This window comes from Eretmochelys imbricata, chromosome 6 (genome assembly GCF_965152235.1).
Source record: "Eretmochelys imbricata isolate rEreImb1 chromosome 6, rEreImb1.hap1, whole genome shotgun sequence".
NCBI lineage: Eukaryota > Metazoa > Chordata > Testudines > Cheloniidae > Eretmochelys > Eretmochelys imbricata.
In genome coordinates this window covers 15,102,573-15,127,432 of record NC_135577.1, presented here as the reverse complement: position 1 = coordinate 15,127,432, position 24,860 = coordinate 15,102,573, and the positions used below count along the sequence as shown (strand labels likewise).

The 24,860-nt window shown below is 46.9% G+C and overlaps 1 protein-coding gene across 2 annotated transcripts in view; it reads left to right on the top strand.

Annotated features, from left to right (window-relative positions):
- The window catches only part of LOC144267148 (NACHT, LRR and PYD domains-containing protein 12-like), a 355,964-nt gene that overhangs the window by 219,979 nt on the left and 111,125 nt on the right, over positions 1–24,860 (top strand). For both annotated transcript variants that reach the window (XM_077820865.1, XM_077820864.1), the window contains one exon: positions 1,360–1,530. In XM_077820865.1, the coding sequence (XP_077676991.1) occupies positions 1,360–1,530 (171 nt within the window). The remainder of the gene's footprint in view (positions 1–1,359; positions 1,531–24,860) is intronic.

Sequence of the window (24,860 nt, the reverse complement as noted above, 5' to 3'; positions counted from 1 at the left end):
ATTATGGGAAAGGTTATGATCTGCTGAAACCCATTGTTCCATCTAAATTTGTATGTCATTAATGCATATGAAGTTATGAGAATTGTGTTGTATGGTTGTCACAAAAATATGCTGTGGGTTTGGGAAATGCCCAGATACTTGCTCCCCAAAGGCAATAACCAGGGGTGTCTCACAGGTTTAAGATTCAGACTGTGCACTTGTTTTCTTTTCTTTGGTAACTAACTGACTTTTTGCCTATCACTTCTAATCACTTCAAATCGACCTTTTGTAATCAATCAACTTAGTTTAATGTTTATCCTTACTTGTGAGTTTGACTGAAGTGCTTGGGAAATCTGCACAGGTTACAAAGGCTGGTGTATTATCCACTTTCTATTTAATTTCCAATGAATAAACTGGCATTTCACAAGAAAGGGTCTTGAGCAGTGCAAGACAGTATGTTGGGGGGATTTGGTTGATGCCTTTCTCTGTGCTTCATGAGTGGCTCTGGGAGCATTCACACAATCTAGCTGGGTGTGGGGCTCCACACGCAGTTGTACTGAGGGGTAACAGCTCCTGCAGGGGTTTGCTGCTTGCCACCAGTAAGGCATTGTGACAGACACCCCAGATAGAGAGTAAAGGGGGCACAGCGGTCCCACAGTCACAGGTTTTACCCTGGGGGTCCCGTCACACCTCCCCATTGGGCGTGGGTGTGATGCTGCCAATGCTGGGCCTCGCAGCTGCCTCCCTTCCCCAGGGCTGGGGCTCAGAGCTGGGGGCAGAGACAGGAGGCGTCTGTGTCCTGCAGGGGAGCAGCAGAGCTAGTGCCGGGGGCGCGGAGGGTCAGGATCTCCCAGCTCCTGCTCTGAGCCTGGCCCAGCTGCCTGGGGAGGGGGCTCCCCCTACAGCGTCCCTGTAGCGATGGGGCTGCTCTGATTGGGTCGCACCATCCCGGGGCTGATCAGGGCCAAGTCCAGCCTGATTGGTCCAGACCTGAGTGGGCAGGACTTAAAGGGCAACTTTTTAAATTCTGGTTGGTCAGTGGAAAGGGCGAGGAGGCGGGGCTTAGGAAGGAGTCTTACCCCAAACCTTCTTCCTCATTGGTCAGTGGCAGAGATTTGAAGTGTCTAGGCCATTCTCACTTTTCATTGGTGAAGGCAAAAGGACAAGGGGTGGAGTTTAGACAGGAAGTCCCACCCACTGCTGGTTTCTCACTGGACAAGGGGTGGGACTTGGGACAGAGTCTGTAACAGGATGTCTTACTCATTCTGGATGCTGATTGGTCAGACGGAGGGGCTGGTGGGTGGGGCCACCTGTCAGAGCATCCGTAACGAGCCCCATTCACGCATTGATCCCCCCTCTCTGCCTTTCTCTCTCCTGCAGGTTGGAGTCGTGCGGTGTCACAGCTGCTGGCTTTGGGGATCTCGCTGCTCTTCTCACAACCAGCCAGAGCCTGACAGAACTGGACCTGTGGGGTAACGAACTGGGAGAGGCCGGAGTGCGGCTGCTGTGTGAGGGGCTAAAACACCCGAACTGCAAACTGCAGAAACTACAGTAAGTAACAGCCGGCTCCCTTTAGTCTGTGCCTGGTAACACTGATGTTGTGAGTTAAACTCAGGGTACCAGGGAGGATCACAACATCCTACAGGGCACGTAGTGGACTCAGGCTTCAGCCCCTGTTAAGCAGGGACAGCAGCTGGGCAGCTGCCCTAAAGGGGCAGCTCAGGATCCCCCTGACTCAGGATTATCCTCTGGTGACAGAGAGCAGGAACAGAGAACTCTGTATCACCCACTCCCTACATCACCCTGCCTCTATTTAGGAGCTGTGGAGGAACTTGGAGGCGTATGTCCAGGGCAGAGTGCACGGTGCTCCACCTCTGCTCGGCCGGCACAGCATCTGGGGTAACTTAAGGCAGCGCTAAGGTTCCTCTGTGTTAGACCAGAGGCTGTTTTGTCCCCCACCTGGCCCGGGATCAGGGGAGTACACAGGTGGCTTATAACCAGTTTCTTCAGCCTCCTCATCAGCGCTGAGTGTGAAGTTGGTGGAGCCGAGGACAGAGCCCAGTGGTTTTTAGCAAATCCCAGATGCAGCATATTTTGATGTTACAGACGCAATTATTTTAAGACAAAAAAAACCCAACAACCCAGTACTGCCAACATTAAGACTTCAAAATCATGAATTAGACCCCCCAAAAATCATGAGACTTCAAAAAAAAATCTAACTGTGGTGTGTTTTTTTCATCTCCCTTTTGACTTATAAACTCCACTCTGCTCCTTTGCTGATGTGTGTGAGATGATATCAGGTTGTACACAGAAATTCATGCCTCTCCCTGGTTGCTCAGATGGAGACTGCATTTAATTTCTCCTCATCTATCATGTAGAGGAACTACCATCCCTTTCCAATCACCGTCTTGACTTTCTCCCCTCCAACTTTATTTCCTTGGATAAAAGAAAGGCTGGATTGTAAATAGTTCAAGGACCACTGACCTCACACTTGCACATACAACTTACACTCTTGTTAGGGTTGATGAGTTACAGATATATATATTAAAGAATTTGAAACTTATTCATATAAAGATATCAGTCAAGGGTGTAGAACTTATGGCTCGTGGACTGGATCCGGCCCCTTGCTCATTTTCATTTGGCCCTCAGGCCGCACACGATCAACTCTCCCACCGGGGGGCACACCAAGATTCAGGGCTTCCCCTCACAGCAGGGCAAGCCAGCGTTCACATCTCCAGCCCTGTGGGGGGCGCCGAGGCTCAGGGCTTCCTGCCCTCAGGACTGGAGCTGCAAGTGCTGGCTCATCCCACCACAGGTGGGAAGCCCCGAGCCTCAGCGCCCCCCAACCCCATGGGGCTGGAGCTGTTAGCGGCAGCTTGTCCCACCATGTGTGTGTGTGTGTGTGTCGGAGCCCTGAATCTCAGCGCCCCTCCTGGGGCTGCAGCTACGAGCACTGGCTCATTCCACCACAGGTGGGAAGCCCCGAGCCTTCGTGCCCCCACGGGCAAGTGAGTTCAATGTGTGTGGCCCACCATTAATTTTTTCAGTGGGTCAATGGCCCCTGATACAAAAATGGTTCCCCACCCCTGGTAGAAGTGATAAAGTCACAGTACACATACTATGGGATTGTTTCAGCCTTTTCCAAGAAGCAGCGTTTCCCTGATTTCCCCCAACCACCACGACTCTGCCAGAGACTAGACAGTGCTCCACCCCGCAAATACTCCTCCTCTTCCTCCAGAGCCCCCTTCAATCTTCTCCCTTCCGTCCCACACATCGCCCTGCAGCCCATTTTCCAGCACCCCTAAATCTGTCTCCTTCTCCCCCCCATTGCTCTGTTCCCCCTCACTTGCTCCATCTACTTTTAGCACTGTCCTTGGAGCACCTCACAGTCCCTGTGCCCTGTATAGCCACCAAAACAGAGTGGCAGCCATTTTGCCCGTGGGCAGGGCTTCGATCTCATTGTAAACAGCGGGAGATGGCAGCCAACTTTATCAATGGCAGCCTGACTTGCACAAGCAGATGGACTATAAGGAAATGGCAGCCATATTGGTGGCTTGAGCCTCATTGGCAGTAATAGGAGATGGCAGTCATTTTGAATAAGGGAAAATGTGCAAGTTTTTGCCTTTCATCATGTTTTCAGGTTGGGGTGAGGAACTGTCAGTTTTGCAAACTCGAGTGATTTTAGCACAACTCTTCCATGTGGTCCAGCCACTAGAGGGGGACAGAGTCATACTAGGTAAGGTGGGTTACGTTTGCACATCCCTTTCCTTAGACCAAGACTGTCAAGCGGTCTGGGGGGGACTTAGGAGCGTGGACACCTTCCAAGAGACAAGTCACCCACCAAGGGCGATTTGCATCCTAGATCTCACACCAAAGACTCTGGCATCCAATCCTATAGTGAGCTATTGAGAGATTCATTACTAAGGGTATATCTACACAGGAACATAAGCCTAGGCTCAAGCCTAACTGCCCTTGTGTCCACACATCAATTGTGTTAATCTAGGACTCAAACCTAGGGTCCAGGACCCTGCAGGACTGGAGCGTCCGAGCCCGTGTTAAGCTGGGACCTAGGGTCGGAGCCCTATTTCTTTCCTCTTTGCATGTGGCCCCTACTTGACTCGGGTCCCTCCGGATGTATCCCAGAGTTCCTTGGGGCAACTTCCTTAGTCCTGTCTGTGCGGACAATGGGTGGTGCAGTCTGTTGCACTCTATTGCAAACAGAAGCCACATCGCCCTTTGCAAACGGCAGCAGCTCAGATCAGCATTAACCCATTGTGTGCTGAACAGCGGTCAGCCAGCACACTGTCAGCGAGCCTGCAGGGTTTTCAATGGAGACTGATCAGAAGAAGCTTTTTGCAAAGAGAGCTGCTTCCTGGTCCCAAGAGCACAGCCAGATTTTGGTGCATGCTGCCCAGGTGCCCCTGCACAAACAGCCCCAGGGAGGGCAGAGCTCCCAGCTCAGCATGGCCCGGGGAGGATGATCCCGAACACCCGGCTGTTCCTCATCCCTATAGAGCAGCAGCTTCGTCCGCACTCCGCTCTCTGGCCCCCCTGCACTCCCTGGGCTGTGTGTGCAGGGTGCCTTGGCATTGTTCACTGTCAGGGCAGCGAGTGGGAGGCAGCCCCAAAACCTCTCTGTAGCCTCCTGCGGTGGTAGCTCTGTCTATGGCTCCTCCTCGCTGCTCTGCAGAGCTTGTCTGAAACACAGAGCAATGCTGACAGGTGATAGGCAGCTGCCAGCATTGGCATTGGCTCCATGGGTGCTCTGGGGCTCAAGCACCCACAGAAAAAAAATAGGGGGTGCTCAGCACCCACCAGCCATAGCGGTTCCGTGCCCTGCGGCTGGTCACCCATCACTTGCCAGGGTGGGCCCCATTGCAGGTGAGGTGGAGCATCCACTGGGAGAAATAAATTTCGTGCCTGTGGCTGCCAGGATGTTGGGGGTCATCCCTCCCCCAGCCATGCTGAGCTGAGAGTCCTGCCGCTCCTTCCTCCTTTGCAAGACAGCCTCACAGTCCCTTTCTCCTGGGCTCCCCCTGCCCTCTCTGGGGCTGTGTGTGCAGAGGTCTCCAGGCAACGTGTACTTTAAGAGCAGTGAGTGGGAGCCAGCGTCTAAACTTCCCCACAGAGTCCCGGGGATCCCTTATCCCTGCCTCCCGGGCTGTGGCAGGATGGTGGAGAACACTGCAACCCAAGCCCTGGGGATACACTTCATTGCTCTGCAGTAGAGTTTTCCCACAGTGCAACACATTTGTAGAGCTAGAGTGTCCACACTGGAAGGGGGAGTAGGCGCTCAGCACTCTGCGATACGGTTACTTTGACTGGGGTCTGTGCACTGCAGTGTGGGCACCAGAGTCCTAGGTTCAAGCACAGGTCAGAAAATTCTTAACCGAGGGTTGAACTGCACAGTAGATACACAAGCTCAGGGTGTCCAGACACAAGTCAGGTGACTCCAGTCCCACTAACCCTAGGCTTCCATTCCTGTGTAGACCTACCCCAAGAAAAAGAAATGGAAGTTACTGAGAGGTTAAAGCAGGTAAAAATATAGGTACAGGGGAGTTACAGTCTATAATTTCAAAAGGTAGCAGAGATGGAGGTGATCAGATCAGAGAACACAGAACCAGATTTATCACGTTACAATTCAGCACAAATGGAGCAGAACTTTAGAAGATGTACGTAGGAGGAATTAACACCTTTCTGTTAATCGGGCTGTAGTTACGATTAGGCAAAGTTTGACACTCCCGGGCCCCAGCAGAGGGCGGGGTTGCCTGAGTGGGAGATGGCCCCACACAGCGTTGCTGGAGCGCTCCTGCCAACAGGGAAGGCGAAGCAGCCCCTGTGGCAGGGGAAAAGCTCAGCAGACCAACACAGGAGGACCTACCAGGCAAATGGGTCCTGACGGAGCCCGGCCTGGGCAGGCCTCGCTCCTGCTCTTGCTCCTTCTCCAGCCTGGCTAATCGCACCATTCCCAAGGGGTCAGAGCAATCTCCGAACGGCCCTGGCCACGCTGCAGGCTCAGCCTGGCAGACAAAGACACCTCCCAGCGGTGCTGGTGAGGTGTCCAGGGGGGCAGTGTAAGGGAGAGTGGGTCTCTGGGGGGGCTTATTCGGGGATGCTGGGCAGTGAGGGAGTGGGGGGTGCTGAAAGTGGGAAGTTTTGGGGAGTGCTGGACACTGCGGGGCAGAGGAGGTCTGTGTGTGTTGGGGCGTTGGGTCGAGGGTGCACTGAAGATGCTGTGCCTCAGGGCGCGTAAGGTGTAAATCTGGCCCTGTCTGTTCGAGTTCTTAATTTGCATTACACACAGCTTCTTTCTTGTTTGATGAGTTAATTCCTTACAAAGGCATATACAGTGCAAATGTTTGCTATGACATTAGAACAGGGTACAGATCAGTTAAAACAATGCATGCTACATCCCACCAGATTTTCATGAAGTTTAAATACTAAATACATTCTTATACATTTCACATGTTCTTTGAACTCTACTAAAATACCAGTCAGCTGGTCTGAGGCTGTGTGCGCAGAGGTGTCCAGGCAGCGTGCACTGTGAGGGCAGTGAGAGGGAGCCAGCCTCTAAACTTCCCCACAGACTCCTGGGGATCCCTTATCCCTGCCTCCTGGGCTGTGGCAGGATGGTGGAGCAGACTGCACCCCAAGCCCTGGGGATACACTTCACTGCTCCGTAGCCAGCAGCAGCCAGCCTGGGGTGGGGGTGTGTTTTTCCTCTGAAACCTACATTTTATGTCAAACTTCAAAACAGACAAAAATAAATAAAAAAACCCAACCAGACAAAAGCAGCTTCATCGAACAGCCCACTTTAATAATTAAGAATTGCAAAGTTTCATTTGAATAGTTTGACAGCCTTGGAGACTGACGTCCTAATTGTCCTAAGAACAGGAGCACACGGGCATTTTCCTGCCAGTGTGACTCAGCCTAGAGGTGGAGAGCCCAGTTCTCAGATTAGATGGTAGTTCAGTGTCTTGACAAACTGCAGTCACTCTACTGAGACAGACAGCAAAGGAGCTAATTATGCAGTTCCTGTACTCGTGTGTCCTTATGGGCACCTGAGTCCCATCGACAGCACCGTCACAGTTAGGAAATAGGGTGAGCTATAGAGTTTTCCCACAGTGTAACGCATTCGTAGCACTGGAGTGTTGACACTGAAGGGGGAGCGGGCGCTAGGCACTCTGGGATAGGGTTACTTTGACTGGGGTCTGTGCAAGGCAGTGTGGGTGCCAGAGTCCTTGGTTCAACCACAGGTCAGAAAATTCTTAACCAAGGGTTAAACTGCAGAGTAGATGCACATGCTCAGGGTTTCTAGACACAGGTCAGGTGACTCCATTCCCACTAACCCTAGGCTTCTATCCCTTTGTAGAAACACCCCCAGAAAAAGACATGAGAGGTTAAAGCAGGTAAAGATATATGTACACGGGAGTTACAGTCTGTAATTTCACAAGGTAGCAGAGATGGAGGTGATCAAATCACAGAACAGGGAACCAGTTGGATCACGTTACAATTCAGCACAAAAGGAGCAGAACTTTAGAAGATGTACAGAGCAGGAAGGAGGCATGTGTGGGAGTGGACCACTTAGTAGTGGTAACTAAAATGAGAAAAAAAATAAGAATTCAAACAGTCAAATGAGATGAAGAATTTTTCCTTGTGTCCATATTTATAGCTTCTCACAGAAACCAAGTGCTCAGGATGGCCGTACATGGGTTCTTTCTTCATGGCGGGAAAAGAGGAATGCACTTAGAGACTGGTCTTTGATCTCACACACAATGGCCATTTGCTTTAAATGTGCAGGAATTAACACCTTTCTGTTCGCCGGGCTTCCAATTAGGTACAGTAGGCACATGCCTTGGAGCGCTGTCATTCCACGAGCCCCTAAAAATTCAACGTTTGGCTGGCAGGGGGCAAGGTAGGCTGAGGGGCAGATGGCCCCACACAGCCCTGTAGGAGCGCTCCTGCCAACAGGGAAGGCGAAGCAGCCCCTATGGCAGGGGAAGAGCTCAACAGTCCAACACAAGGGGCCCTGCTGGGCAAGTAGGTCCTGAGGGACCCGGCCTGAGCAGGCCCCACTCCTGCTCCTGCTCCAGGCTGGCTGAAAAGTTTTGAGCGCTTATTCATGTGCCTGAAGGCATAAACTGAGGATGTGCAGAGAGCGGCTACTATCTGGAAAACCACCCGTCACAGGACCTGGGTTACTCTGGGGATGTGTTTGGATAATTGCATGTGAGTACCACCCCTGGAAGTGTGAGTCCAAATCCAACCCGGAGCAGAAATCTGAAGTAAAAGAAGCAGGCGTATTGCTCCAATCTGCCTCTATTACAGGGAGCTTTTAATTTGGGGGAATTAGAATCTGAGTATGGCAGAATATGCAGAAGGTGCTGAAACTATTGTCTGAAAATAAAATAACTACACAAGCAACTGCTTGCTGGAGGGGAGGGTTATTGCGGTAAAAGATGAGGGGTTGAGTCTCAGGAAATGGGTGATAATAATTTGTGTGAACCACAGTTTGGGTTTCCCCCGCCCCTCTACAGCGGTGTGTTCTCCCACATCATTGCTGCCCTCATGTGAGCCATGTGACAGGGGGATTGCATGTTGGGGGCATCTGAGCCCGTTTTCCTATCCTGCATGTGAGCCAGGATCTGGGGAAGCCCTGCCCACTAGCTTAGAACAGGCCTGCTCAGAGCATGCACCAAGAACACAGTGGTGAGACTGGGGCGAGGAGCTAAGAACTGAGACACTTGGCACATATCAGAAACTCTGTAGCACTGAGGAGGGGGAAGGGAACAGCCACTGAAATGAATGGAGCGGTTCAAATGTCTCAGAGCTATTTTTTCAAGCTGCATTAATCTCCATGGGGTATTCTCATTCACCTGAGAACATCTCATTGAGATGGATGGGCCATTTAACATCCGTCTGAGCCCTTCACACAGGTTACCACCTCAACCTATACTCTTCCCTACCCATCCTTAAATCCATAGACTGCTCTCCTATCCCACCTCACCACCGACACTAGGCATCGCACCCAGTGCCCTGCTCCTGACACAACCTCCACATTTCTATACTGGAATGATGCCGACTGGAACCTCAAGTTTCACAGGAACCTCTTTCTTTTGAGAATACACAGTGGGGAGACTCAGACCCAGATCTCCTCGTATCACAATCACAGCTCTTCCCAGCTGCTTCAACTTCATAGATTCATAGATATTAAGGTCAGAAGGGACCATTATGATCATCTAGTCTAACCTCCGGCACAATGCAGGCCACCGAATCTCACCCACCCACCCACTCCTGCAATAAACCTCTCACCTATGTCTGAGCTATTCAAGTCCTTAAATCATGGTTTAAAAACATCCCATCACAGGCCATTGGGACCACTTACCATGACGAGTTAAATATCAATTAATTGCCAAAATCAATTATCCCATCATACCTTCTCCTCCATAAACTTATCAAGTTTAATCTTGAAGCCAGATAGGTCTTTTGCCTCCACAGCTTTCCATGGAAGGCTGTTCCAGAACTTCACTCCTCTGATGGTTAGAAACCTTCATCTGATTTCCAGTCTAAACTTCCTGATGGCCAGTTTATATCCATTTGTTCTTGTGTCCACATTGGTACTGAGCTGAAATAATTCCTCTCCCTCTCTGGTATGTATCCCTCTGATATATTTATAGAGAGCAATCATATCTCCCCTCAGCCTTTTTTTGGTTAGGTTAAACAAGCCAAGCTCCTTGAATCTCCTTTCATAAAACAGGTTTTCCATTCCTTGGATCATCCTAGTAGCCCTTCTCTCTACCTGTTCCAGTTTGAATGTATCCTTCTTAAACATGGGAGACCAGAACTGCACACAGTATTCCAGATGAGGTCTCACCAGTGCCTTGTAGAACGGCACTAACATCTCCTTATCTCTACTTGTAATACCTCGCCTGATGCATCCCAAGACCGCATTCGCTTTTTTCACGGCCATATCACATTGGCGACTCATAGTTATCCTGTGGTCAACCAATACTCCAAGGTCCTTCTCCTCCTCCCTTACTTCTAATTGATGCATCCCCAGCTTATAACTAAAATTCTTGTTATTAATCCCTAAATGCATGACCTTGCACTTCTCACTATTAAATTTCATCCTATTACTATTACTCCAGTTTACAAGGTCATCCAGATCCTCCTGTATGATATCCCGGTCCTTCTCTAAATTGGAAATACCTCCCAGCTTTGTATCATCTGCAAACTTTATTAGCACACTCCCACTTTTTGTGCCAAGGTCAGTAATAAAGTAATTGGTAATTGGTCCCAAAACGAATCCCTGAGGAACTGCACCGGTAACATCCCTCCAGCCTGACAGTTCACCTTTCAGTATGACCCGCTGTAGTCTCCCCTTTAACCAATTCCCCCTTATCCACCTTTCAATTTTCATATTGATCCCCATCTTTTCCAGTGTAACTAATAATTCCCCATGTGGCACCGCATCAAACTCCTTACTGAAATCTAGGTAAATTAGATCCACTGCGTTTCCTTGCTCTAAAAAATTGGTTACTTTCTCAAAGAAGGAGATCCGGTTGGTTTGGCACGATCTACCTCTTGTAAAACCATGTTGTATTTTGTCCCATTTACCATGGACCTCAATGTCCTTAACTACTTTCTCCTTCAAATTTTTTTCCAAGACCTTGCATACTACAGATGTCAAACTAACAGGCCTGTAGTTACCCGGATCACTTTTTTTTCCTTTCTTAAAAATAGGAACTATGTTAGCAATTCTCCAGTCATACGGTACAACCCCTGAGTTTACAGATTCATTAAAAATTCTTGCTAATGGGCTTGCAATGTCATGTGCCAATTCCTTTAATATTCCTCCACCATTCAGTACAGTTACACCTAACACAGTGAATTCATCTGGGGGGCATACACTTAATTCCCAATGGCTATTGCCAGCTCCAGGGGGCAGAGTTAACGTTGTGTAGGTGTTTACCTTCACTGTGTATTTCCTGGTTTTCTGTAGTGTGAGAAGGGCAGAAGCTATCACCAGGTAACCTTAACTCTGATTTCAACAAGATTTGTCATTTAATTAGTGTATTACAGTATTGCCTAAATGCCCCAGCTGGGATCAGGGCCTCACTTTGGTTGGCACTGAACATGTTGTAATGGCAGGTGTCACCAGGTAGTTCTGTTATACTCTTCCAAGTTCTTTTTTTTTTTTTTTGCATGTAAGCAAGGTTTTAGTCTTGGGGGCGACATGTGTTGTGTTAGTTTTTTGAGTTATGCAAGATTTGGTGTCGACGCTGTTTTCGGGAGAAAGGAGCTGTGCAAGCAGCCAGAGAGTTCGTTCTCTGCCTGGGGCTCCGATCACGGTCCATTCTGGAGAAAGGTTTCTCCTTGGGTGTTGGGCTGAGATCATAGAATCATAGAATATCAGGGTAGGATGGGACCTCAGCAGGTCATCTAGTCCAACCCCCTGCTGAAAGCCAGGACTAACCCCAATTTTTGCCCGAGATCCCTAAATGGCCCCCTCAAGGATTGAACTCACAACCCTGAGTTTAGCAGGACAATGCTCAAACCACTGAGCTATCCCTCCCCGCAAAGAGGAGGCAGCCGTTTATCCTGTGTGACCATCTCATTGCAGGACAAAGGGAAGGGGAAGGAAATATTATTATTCCCATTTTTCAGATGAAGAAATGAGACCGAGAAAGATGGAATGACTTGCCCAAGGTCACACAGGTAGTGTATGATAGAGCCAGGACTGAACACAGATCTCCCAAGTTCTCATCCAGGGCTTTAACTATACAATGGGGCTGTCCTGTGCAGAGAACTGTGCTCATTCTTGTGTTTCTCAGTTTCAGAAATGTGCTTTTTCTTAATGTATATCATCTCTCTTTTCTATGTTTAAGGTTTTTAAGGCAGAGCTATTTAATCGGCATACCACTTGGGCATCCCTCTGTATTACAGCCGCCAGAAACCCCCATTCAGGCTAGAAACCAAGACCACAGAGCTGGACCTGGCAGCTCCCTTAAAGGGACAGTGCATCCTATGTCAGCATGTTAAAATGTCTCAGCAAATTCAGCCTTAACTTGTCACAGCTGAGAGTGCTACTCCGAACGCTGCCTGAGGGTGCTGGGGATGTCGCTGGGATGACAGACAAGAGAAAAGCTTGAGGGAATTTTAAAAAATGTTGTGACAGGGCACAAGTACTGAGCTACTTGGAGATTAACAAAGAGCCCTGAATTGTAATTGATGGGTCATGGGCGCGGGGCGGGGTTGTCCTCATGGACGATGACTGTACTGTGGCATATGCTTCCGAAGCACTGGTTAAAACACAACACAAGTCTGCCCATTGAGAGACAAATGCTGGCGGTTGTGTCTGGTGGTGTATTCTAGCTCTACTGATTCACGACCATTTATGTTCATGAAACGTAAGTGTTGGAAGCCATATTACAGGATCCACTGTGCAAAGCACCACCTGCCATTTTATTGGGATGGTGATAATACTTGGGGTTTTTCAGCCTCAGCTCCTGCAGTCATGTGAGTAATTTAGAATTTCAGCTTAAATTTTATTTATAATTACGTTTCTCTAGGCCCTCATGATGGTGGAGAAAAGATTAAAAATGTGACCCATGTGTAAGCTACACACTCAGGTACTAGAAGGCTAAGGAAAAGAAACACAAAAGCATTAATTTTAATCATGATTTTGGGATCATGAAGTCTGACTCATGAGTTTTGAACATCTGGAATTGGCAATACTGCCTGTATGTCAGAAAATAATTATACCTTTGCAAAAATATTTATTAATGTGAAAGAATGGCCCAGAAAGGAGCTTCTTAAAGCAGCTGTGCTTTCAAGGGCATCTATAAATGGTGAAATCAGGGAGCTGCAAGAAGAGGAGTTTGTCTCCAACACTACACACTTCCAAAGCAACCTTTCACAGGCTAGACAAGAAACAAAAAAGGAGCAACCTTACAACAGCATGACAAAGTAATTGTAGATGGCCGTGCAAAGGAATAATCCATGGTGCCCCCACCATAGAACCATATTGGTACAATATATAGTGTAACATCAGGTATTGGAAGGAATGAGGCTGGACCACATGATCCAAAATTCAAAAGTCTCTCACACAGCGGTGCCTGCTTCCCCTGGAGCAGCGACAGGCAGCACCACCAACCATCAGAACACTTGGTTTCAATTTCCCATTCCCTCAGCCTCTCTCTCTGACCACAACCCCTTGCAGCCCAGCCACTGGGGGAGAAGAAGCCCATTACAATTTAATTCATAATAAAAATAGAGATGAAATTGCTGCATGTGGTGGGATTCTATGCAAAGCACATTCACCTAATACCACACAATATGCGGTCAGAAATGCCAAGCATAACCCACAGCTGTAAGTGTCAATGTGGGGCTATTTTATGAATTTACCAGGGGGGCAATTATATTTTAGAGCTGAAATCTAACAAACTAGATTAGCCAATTTGAAATGTGTTGTAGCCAATCTTGGAAATGAATGTAAATAGGAGAACCTCTTATGTTGAGTCCAAGGAGCGTTAGCAGACTAATCTTAATGCTAGGTTCTTTTCAAGACACCTTTACCTTGGACTGTATTTCTCAGATCAGGACACGTGCGTCTCTTAACTGACCAACAGTTTATTCATTCCCCCAGAACCACATATGTAAATACACAACACTTCATCCGTCAGGTAGAGATACACAAATATTCTCGGCATGTACTGAACACAAAGAACACATGCAGTCTTGCAATTGGTTAACATAGACCAGCAGTGGGGTCCAGCAACTATACCACGGAACAACACAAATCACCAACATTTCTTACTGCATCTACTTATAATCATTAGTTATCAATTCTTTAGGACCACTAACACATTTCTCCCACTTTATGGTAATCCTAGAAGGGGGATAGTTGGTCTGTGGGCCTGGTCAAGTGTCTGGTAGTGCTTCTCGGTCCTGCAGCTTCTTAGTCCTGGAGCTTCTTCAATTAATTCAGCAGCTCTGGGATCCCACACAGTGACCTCAGCCTTAATACCCTGATTGCAGGGCTTGTTGGCCAGGGCTACTTTCTGATTTTGTATTGGACGCTTGGCCCATCAGTGCACAGGGAGAATGGCAAGTGTGGATCTCCAGTTAGTGGTGTCAATGTACAAGAAATCTCTCAGAAGTTTTTCTTAGTCAGAGGGATTTTATATTTCATTCCTTTCAAAGAAGCCTTGTGAAATGCTAATTTCAAAGCAAGTGGCCATTGTATATAATGACTGGAGGTCAGAGACTCTAAAGGCATTCCTCACTTCCTGTCATCAGAGGAAAAGCCCATGTAGGTAGAAGCTGTCAGCCTATTTTCTGACTGAAGAATCTATAAATATGAATTCAGGGAATGATCCTTTCTCTCTGACTGTTTGGACTCTTAGAGGGACATGTACCAGATGCAAAGCCGAGATCCCCAGAGACAATCTGGGTACCCTGAAAAGACTTTTAGTAAACTGACAGTTTATTACATCATGGCCACAATCTGGAATTACAGACTGTGACTCACCTGTTAATGTATTTCACCTGCTTTAGACTCACAATTGCTCTCATTTCCTTTTCGTAGCCAATAAACCTTTAATTAGTTTACTATAAAATTGGCTGCCAGTGTTGTATTTGGTGTAAAGTCCAGAGTACCAGTTGATCTGGGCTAAGTGGCTGGTCTCTTGGGTCCAGGAGCAACCTCATGTGGTGTGATGTTTGGTGTAAGTGACCTTTTGTCACAAAGTTCAGTTTGTCTGGGTGTCAAGACGGACTCTCCAGTTTGTCTGTGACTCCCAGGTAGGACTGATATCGCGATCCAGGAGTTCACATTTGTTACTAGCTTGTTGAACTCTAATTATAGAACATACCACCAGTTTGGAGTGTCTGCCCTTTTTCTACAGTTTGCCCTGAGGTCGGCACTCACAGTTGTGAGCTGTTCTGGACAGTGTGACACAGCGTGTGGTAATTCCTTTTAAAGTTCTGGCCCAGCTGAAAGAAAGGATTTGTGGCAGTTGGTTTGCGGTGAGCAATTTGTCCTGCCTCTAGGTGCAAAAATAACAGCAACATGCTGTGCTCACTTTTCAGCAAGGGAAAGACGGAGCGTGGTTGAGACTTGTTTGAGACCCAGGGTGCTGGGGGAATTTTAGTTGCTAAAATGCATGTGGATCGAAAGCAGGAAAGGATTACTGTTCTTTGCCCAATGGTTCTGACAATCAGCAAAGAGTAAAAGAGGAAACCATAGTTGCAAAATGTGAACCAGCGGATCTAGTACATTCTGGTCGAGAAGGAAGCATTGCATAGGTTGGGTGAGAAAGGGAAACCATCTTGGTGATCATGGGCATGTGATTTGGCATTTTTAGAGTTGGAAAAGACTCTTGTGACTGCTCCTGTCTTGGCCTCTCCATGTTTCAAACCCCCTTTCCTATTGGACACAGATGCTACTGCTTATAGACTGGGGGCACTATTGACATAACGACCATCTGATAATGTATCAGGGAAATAGAATTTCAGCTTCTCTGCCCCCCAAAACTGAGGATGTATTTATTGAAGCTGATGCTGGAAGAGATGTGACAGTCATGAATTCGCTATCAGAACAGAGTGGGCAAAGTCTGACCCAGCCAGCAGACTCCACAGAAACAACAGACAATCTTCAGGAGCCCACCGAAAGAGACCCCTTCTGATTGGTTGAAAGGAAATTGTGCTTGTCATAAATATAAAGGGAAGGGTAAACCCCTTTGAAATCCCTCCTGGCCAGGGGAAAGCTCCTCTCACCTGTAAAGGGTTAAGAAGCTAAAGGTAACCTCGCTGGCACCTGACCAAAATGACCAATGAGGAGACAAGATACTTTCAAAAGCTGGGAGGAGGGAGAGAAACAAAGGGTCTGGGTCTGTCTGTATGCTGGGTCTTGGCCAGGGATAGACCAGGAATGGAGTCTTAGAACTTTTAGTAAGTAATCTAGCTACGTATGTGTTAGATTATGATTTCTTTAAATGGCTGAGAAAAGAATTGTGCTGAATAGAATAACTATTTCTGTCTGTGTATCTTTTGTGTAACTTAAGGTTTTGCCTAGAGGGGTTCTCTATGTTTTTGAATCTAATTACCCTGTAAGATATCTACCATCCTGATTTTACAGGGGGGATTTCTTTATTTCTATTTACTTCTATTTTTATTAAAAGTCTTCTTGTAAGAAAACTGAATGCTTTTTCATTGTTCTCAGATCCAAGGGTTTGGGTCTGTGGTCACCTATGCAAATTGGTGAGGCTTTTTATCCAACATTCCCCAGGAAAGGGGGGGTGCAAGTGTTGGAAGGATTGTTCATTGTTCTTAAGATCCAAGGGTCTGGGTCTGTAGTCACCTAGGCAAATTGATGAGGCTTTTTACCAAACCTTGTCCAGGAAGTGGGGTGCAAGGTTTTGGGAAGTATTTTGGGGGGAAGGACGCGTCCAAACAGCTCTTCCCCAGTAACCAGTATTAGTTTGGTGGTGGTAGCGGCCAGTCCAAGGACAACGGGGGAAATATTTTGTACCTTGGGGAAGTTTTGACCTAAGCTGGTGAAGATAAGCTTAGGAGGTTTTTCATGCAGGTCCCCACATCTGTACCCTAGAGTTCAGAGTGGGGGAGGAACCTTGACAGTGCTGGAAGAAGAAAGCTCCAAGGAGATATAGGTTGGTTTGGTTGGCAATGTGAAAGTCATAGAATCATAGAATATCAGGGTTGGAAGGGACCTCAGGAGGTCATCTAGTGCCACCCCTTGCTATTGTGGGATGTTGCAACTAGAATTTCCCTAAATTCTTTACAGCAGAGAACAAAATACTTTTTTTTATTGTCCTGCTTTCTCCTTGTAAAGATGTCATGAAAGGGACTCCTCCCATCAGCTGAGCTTTGCAGCTGAAACCATGTGGAAGAATAGAATAAAGTCCACTAACAAGAAGGAATTTATTATGCTGTTTGGATGCTGCGGGGGTGCGGGGACAGATATTTCTAAGGATAAGCTAGAGATCCCCAGCCACTTATCCTGGGTTAGCCTTAAAGAACATTTAGTGCTTGCTGATTATATAAGCTTGTATGGGATTGGCTACAAGCCTTGTCTTTGGTGTGAAATCTAAAGGGCCATTGACCTGGCATAAGGGATGGGTCCACTGGGACTGGGAGTAACCTGAATATTGCTGAAATTTTTGGTATGGGGCCATCTATCACCAAGGTACACAAGATAGATTGGAGTACTCTAGGGGACTGTTTGTAACTCCATGTTAGGGCTGTTACAGTGCCTGAGGAGTTTCCATTTGATAATTGGTTGGTGAAATCTAAGTACAGAACTCACAACCAATTTGAGGTTTGTGCCGTGCTTCCTAACAGTCTGCCCTCAGATTGGTACTCACACCCTTGTGTCACCGCAGGCAGTGTTACAGGGCCCTGAGAGGCCAAGACTAGCGTTCCAGGAACTGAGAAACCCCATGTGAGGATTACAAGAAATAATAATAAACCATCACTAGTAGCCTCCTACAGTACTGATAATCAGTAACTCTTTAGACAGTGATCTCTGAAGACCTGATCTTACTCTGTCTTGAAATCAGTCAAAGTTGTACTATTGACTCCAGGAACAGAAGGATCGGTCCCTGTTCTGCAAACCCTGACAATATAAGTTCCCTCCTCCATGGACAAGGGGAGGTCACGCATCAATCTCAGCAGCGCCATCTCTGTTCTGTGTGCGAAAACCCAGCTGGAAAACACCAATGAAATGGTGAAGTTGGATGAGGTTGTTCAGTAGCTTCTTGATTAGGTTGCTCAGAAATGGGAAAGCAGATGATATTCGGTGGTAGATTGTAAGACTGGTTGCAACAAGCAGTGGATTCTTAAGTAGTCTGGCCAGAGAGCTGCATGGTCAAGAATGGGAGGGAAGATTTCTCTCCTCCAAAGAGTTGATGACAATATTTTTTTAGTAGAGGCTCTTAAGCAGCCAAGAAGATCAAAGATCAGGGTCACAGGTGGAGACTCAGATTTCCTCTAGTGTTTATGAGATTCTGGTTTTGTGAATGGGCAGAATTCTGAGAAGGAGGATGTTGTGTTATCCCTCATGGCCACAGAGGCCATTGTGGATGTGGAAGATCAACTCTGTAAAATGGGTACCGGTCCCTTGAAATGAGTGGTACTGGGCTGTGGAGATGAGGAGACATTCTTGGTTGATAAAGTGATTGACAGTCCAGAAAAGTTCAGCGGGGTGTGACTTACTGGTTACTATGGCAGAGAAGAAGGAGGATCTCATGGCCTCTTTATGGCCAAGGAGCAGGTATGGAAGAATTCTTTGTGCAGACGTTTATTTCTTCTAGGTTTTTCCCAACACTGGCACTTGGATTTTCCTCTCTTCTGCTTCATCTGTCACAGGTAGGAGAAACCACAGAGGTCTGAAAGGGCCATACAGGGGCGGAGGCATTTCCACACCCAAGTATTGTTTTGCAGTGGTCAGTCAGTGACTGTGGTGTCTCATTGGTTCTTCTTGTCCTTGGCTGCTTGGTTAGGGTACCTGTGTTTTGTGACTATGAGCTGTCAGGGCACATCATGCAGTTCAGACTCCAGCTGGTCAATAGTCAGAGTTTCCAGTTTGCAGAAATCTAAACTTCTGAAAAAACATTGCTCCCATTTGGAATGAAAAACAGACATTTCAAAATTTCCCACAGACAGGAAAATCTGAAAACAATTCATTTTGAAATAATCAAAACATTTTGTTGAAAAAATTTCAAAAAGAAATTGAGTCTGGGAGTTGGGAGTTCTGTGTTTCCTGGCTCAGCCATAGCTCCCAGGGCTTCTAGACTCCCAGTTCCCCATTATCCCTAGCACATTAATGGGGAGCAGACAGCCGAGAAGCCCAGGAAGTAATGACTGAGATGGGAACCTCAGAAATAGGGAGTAGGGGCTTCCAGGCTCCCAGCTCTGTGTCAGGGAGCCAGGAGCTGCTCCCCAGCTCAAGCCACAGTTCTCCGCATTCCCAGCTCCCCGTTGCCTGAAGCTCAGCCCCAGTTGGAGCCAGGATTCCCAGGGCTTCCAGTTGCTGAGTCAGTGACTTCCAAGTTCCACGAGTTCAATGGTTTAACTTTCTTTAAAACTTCAGCACAAAGACGTATTGCTTGACTATTTTTACTTTTTATTTAATTTAAATTATTTCAGTAGATTATGGTAGGTTTGGGTTTTAGCACAGGATGTCAGAAGTTGAAATTTACCTTTAAATTTGTTTATTTTTAAAATGAAAAAATGTATTTGATTTCTATAAAAATTCCAATTTAAATCAAATAAAGTAAAAAACAAGAACAACCAAACAATGGGGGGTGTTAAATATATATTTTTGTCCATCCTGCTCACTCTGAATATCCGGTTTGAGGCATTAGCCGAAGCAGAACATGACAACAGGCATATTTCTGCAGGTCTGACTTGTTTACAGGATCACTTTCAGTAAAGACTAAACATAAAGATTTATGTTTGTGTGAAAGGGATTTTTTAGTTCACAGTACAAAGCAATTTTCATGAAGGAGTCTTGTTTCAGCAACTCTTTGACGGGAAGCCAAACACTCTGGCTATCAAGCTACCAAATTTGGCCCTTTTACAGAAACTCTGCGACAATTTTTAAGCACAACTTACCTGTGAGCAGACTCTGTGCCTCTTGCTGTTCAGCACCAAATACAGTATTGATTTGGTCCACAGAAGTTCTTGGTGCTTGTTCTTCAGTCATGGTTCATGGCCCATCGCTTTGATACTGCAAGTAATGCTCGGCAGCTACTGTCATGCCTGAGCAGCTCTCCTAGTTGGGATTCAGTGTCTCAACCAAAAGTTGCTCCAGTGAGCTCCTCTTGTCATCAAATCAGCCATCAACAACTTATTGTTTCCTTTGGAGACACTGGTCCCCAGGTGGTGGGCAGAATAAATTCCACATAGAGTTTAGGGTGGTTGTAGTATTATTTCTCAGTGGTGTATTGCGGTAGTGCCAGAATTCCCCCACTGAGTTCAGGGTCTTGTGGTGTATTGTGTTAGGCACCACATATGCTGTTATGGCAGGTGCCACTAGTCGTCCAAGTTCTTTTTATGAAGAACATCAGCAAGTTTTTAGGCTTGGGGAGACATGCTGTGTTAATTTTTTGGGTTATGCAAGGTTTTGTGCAAAGGTAGGTAGCTTTGGGAGAGAGGGAGCTGTGCAAGCAGCGGGAGACTTTGCTCTCTGGCTCTGATTACCGTCAATTCTTGAGGCAGAGTTTCTCCTTGGGAGGTGCTGGGCTGAGATCTCTGAAAGCGGGGCCTGCCTTGTATGCCATGTGACCATGTCATTCCAGAACTGGTATACATGTGTAAACAGAAGTAGTTACACTTAGAATTTACCCACCCTTCATGTCTCTGATTTCTCCTCCAACCTGCAAGACCCCAAACCCCTGCTACTGATTGGCTCAGGGTAACACTAGTGTGAGAATGGGACATTGGTGTCAGAAGCAAGAACAAAAGTATACACAGACAGTCCTTACCCTGAAGACCCTGCAGTCTAAATTGACCATACACACAAAGAGTGGGGGGAAAGAATAATGATGATTCCTATTTTTCAGATGGAAAATTGAGACCCATGAAATGACTTGTCCAAAATCACCCAGGGAGTCTGTGGTAGAGCTAGGAACAGAACACATATCTCCGTCATGCTACTCCAGGGCTTTAACCACAAGACTTGTCTTTCTCTTACAGAGCTCCGCTCATTCTCCTGTGCTTCCTAGTTTCCGAATGTGCTCTTTTCACAGAGATGGCCTCTGTTTTCTATGGTTAAGGTTTTTAAAGGAGAGCTACTTCTCAGTCACAGTTTATTATCTGAGCCAGTACTATTGATGAATTTTCTGAGCATGATACACATTGTGATTTGCTATAGTGTGTCAGAAAAATTCAGAAAGCTCTGATTACCAACCACACAAGACTTAAACAAACCTATGAAGGCTACAAAGAGTTTTGCGGGGGGGGAAACTAAATCCAGACAGGGCTGACCAGAGGTGGAGGATAATCATCTATCAGATATTTTAGAAATGTCAGGTAGAATTTCCAGGATTTTTGACGGCTTCAGAGTGGTAGCCCTGTTAGTCTGTATCAGCAAAAACAACGAGGAGTCCTGTGGCCCCTTAAAGACTAACACATTTATTTGGGCATAAGCTTTCGTGGGCTATAACCCACTTGGTCAAATGCAGGATTTTTGAAGTTTCTCATACATTTCAAAGGCAATATTCTATTCACTTAGAATAAGAAGAGCTTTCATCTTGAATTCTGCACTAAGAACACAGACTGTTAAGGGAGATGTGCACCAAAACCACATGACCTCAAATATATATGCTTGTTTGCCAATAGATGTACACACCACTGCAATCTAAAACCCAGCATTAACTTTGGTTGATTAGGGAAATATAGAGAGGGGTAGTAGCATCTCCATGATTAAATATGCATTAAGATTTAGAGTTAAATCAGGACTAAAAACTCTTTAATTTACACTGAATGTTTTGTTCTACACAAACATCTAAGTTATTCCAGCCTCTGATCTCAGAAACGATGACTCACATGTCCTCTACTATTCCCAAAAAGTCCTCTAAAACCCGTTATCACAGAGACTCATACTGTCTTCTACGGGGTAATGTTGAAAAATTCATGATTTTTAAGACAGATTTGGGACTATTCTCAGTTAAGACTCTTTGACACCTGACTCGTGATTTGGAACACTTTCAACATTCAGTGAGTGTGGATATTATTGCAACCTTTTGCTTTCAACCTTTCTACAAAAAAACTTAAAACCCCCCTGAGTTCCCCTATTTCTCCTCTCCCCCACCCCCTTTTTTAAACTCTGTTTGCTTATTTCTCTTTACTCGGGTATTTTCTTGTCTCTTTCTTGTTTTCCTTCTCTCTCTGCTTGTCTCTCTTTCCCCTCAGTCTTTCGCTTGTCTGTGTTTACCCTCCAGTTTAACTCCCTTTTTTCTGCCATTCCCCCTCTAAACCTCTGTCTTCATCTTCCCCTTTTTCCTTCTTCTTCCCTCTGATCCCTTGATATTCCCTCTGTGACCGTAGTTCCAGGGGCGCCAACTGAGGTTACTCGATTTGGGGCTCCCCAGAGCTGGTGGTCCTTATGGCCAGGACTGCAGACAGAATGGCCGGGTGGGTCCCTGGGCAAAGTGGGATGTGGCTCTGGAGCCCTGGAAGGGGCAGGGCTAGGAGGCTAGCCTCCCCCAGCAGCCCTTCAGCGCCATGATTTAAAAGCAGCAGGGAGCCCCAGGCGGCCGCCCCCACTGCCACTGCGCTGCGCCTCACTGCAATTTTAAAGCGTCAGGGAGCTCCCAGCCGCTGCTAACACGGCAGCAGCAGCGACTCCGGGAGCCTCAGGCCCTTTTAAATCACCCAGGCCCCTAGGCAATTGCCCCCTCTGCCCTTCCTCCCCCTCCCCTTCGGAGGCCCTGCTTACGGCTTAGGCTTCCCCTGCATGAAACCTTAAGCTGATCTGAGATCAAAAAGGATCAGGTCCCAAGGGTCTTTATGTCCAGTTTTCCAGCAGCCTCTTGACCATTCAGTCCTGGGTGAACAATAGGCAATCCTGGAGACTTGCAAATGGACCTATCTCCCGAGCCTCACAGGTAATTAGCTAGACAGATTAGCATAAGACAATTGCCCATCATTCGCAGATGATTTGCTATACACTTCAAAGAGATGAATACAGTATAGACAGGAACTGTTTGGTTATATTGGTAACCTCTAACAATGTACATATGTAAACACACAAAAACACAAACATTCTCTACTGGTATGTCCCTAAAGCTTGAATTTGGGTCATTTATCCTGCAGGATGCTTAACCCTTTCTGGTCATCCATCACTCCCTCTATAGCTCATTCATTCTCTCTCTTTCATGCCCACCATCTTTATTAATTCTTCCCCCTTCCCCATATTGCTTCCCATGAGATCTCCTATTCCATTAAGGGTCTCTCCCCAGTTTCACTGCTTTTCATGGTGCGTCTTCACTTACCCCACCTGAACCTTATCTCTTCCATTGAACATATCATAGTGGAAGAGAAGGGGGTTATTTCATTACCCCTCTAGTAATAATTTTGGCCTGGTAGTCCTACCTTAGTTGTAAGCCCAGCTGTGGAAAAGTGGATGGAAATTCATGAAATAATTCTCTGATGGGACATTCCATACGATTTATGAAAAAATGCTTATGACTATGAATGACATAACTTGCAGAGGGGTGTGGCCCTATCTCTGGGTCTGTGCTGGAGGAAGTCTGGAGACCCTGGCTCAGCAAGACAGAGTTAAGGGACGCCCATGCTGCCAGAAAGGTAGGTTCAGTGGTATCTCAGCACCCCAAGTGACGCCCCCGATGGGTCCAACCCCTCACAGGTTCAGTCACCCATAATAACAAACGTTGGTAAAATTTAATAAACTAATACAATGCCCCTTTACTACTGTTGGGGGGATGGGGTTTTCTCCTTTGGCATCCAGTTGGGGTCCTTCTTTCCCCTTAATTTTTTTCTCCCCACTTTGGGGTCTCATCTCCTCATCTGCTCGGGAGTCTTCTCTCTTGTTTTATCTTTAAATTTTATGGGGATTTTCTCCATCACTTTATCTTGAATGCCCTCTTCTCTCCCCAGGCTCTGTCCCCCAAGTGAGGGCTTAGCTCCCCAATTTCCTACATACACCCATGGGGTTTTTCTCCCCATATTCACCTCAACCTTAGAGGCCCTAGGGGCTCATCTCATCCTGCCTCCAAAGTATCTTGGGGGCTCTATTCTCCCATACAGAACTTCTGGGCTCAGCCAGGGATTGAGGGCTTTTCTCCCTTGTACATATTCATTGGTTCTTTTACTCTCCCAAATGTTGGGGGCTGTGCTCCCTCTTCAGTAGGATGACCATACTTTCAAGGCAACTGTAGTGATGGCGGGGTCACTACCGTATCCAGTTCTGGTCGATGTGGTGTCTGGATGTGTGTACAGAATTTGGAAGGTTTTGGGGGTGGGGGTGGCTCATGCTTGGGTGTGCAGGGGGCTTCCTATGAGGCCCTGAAGGAGGACAAAGACAGTCATGCTTGGGGTTGGTCCCTGAGGTGCACATGCTCATAGCCGGCCTGCTCCCATGGATCCCCACTGAGATGCTTGGCAGCTTTATCAGGAGCCTAGACTCTGCTGGAGCATTACAGAAGCCATCAGAACTTCTGCTTTTATAAGCTCAACAGGGAGTGTGAAACAGGCTCTGCTAACAGTTTCACATGGTCGCCCCCTCTCAGGGGCTCTTCTCTCCCCAGATATCAGGGATCATGCTTGCTCTGAGGTTCTTTTCTCCTTTGTCTTTCCCCGCTTTGATCCCTGGTCTCAGCGGGAAGGTGAGTGTGATGTTGCCAGTTCTAGGCCTGGCGGCTGCCTCCCTTCCCCAGGCCTGATGGTCACAGCTGGGAGCGGGTGCAATTGTTAGGCCTAGGAGCTGTACCCCCATTGTGAGCTGCGATGTAAAAAGCATGGGAGAGTCCAAAAGATGTTACAATAACCACGAAAAATAGGCCAAACTGTTTACAACATTGAATCTTGTCAGAGGTACAAGAAAACCACATAGAGAAAATAGATTAAACCCAAAATGCCGGGTTCATATAATCCAAGGACTGTTAAAATTATGCCTGTGAAAAACACATGATATGGAGCCAGAAACTGGTGTGATGGATATTAGGCCTACTTAGTGGACAAAATGATAAGGGGGATGAACTATGATACCCACTTTTCCTATTTTGGGGTTCCTTAAAAAGAGACTTTGTGGGGAAAAATATTCAGATCACTTCAGATAAGCTCCCCCTCTCATCTCCCATCCCACCTTGCATCCCAGCTCATCCCCTAAGCTG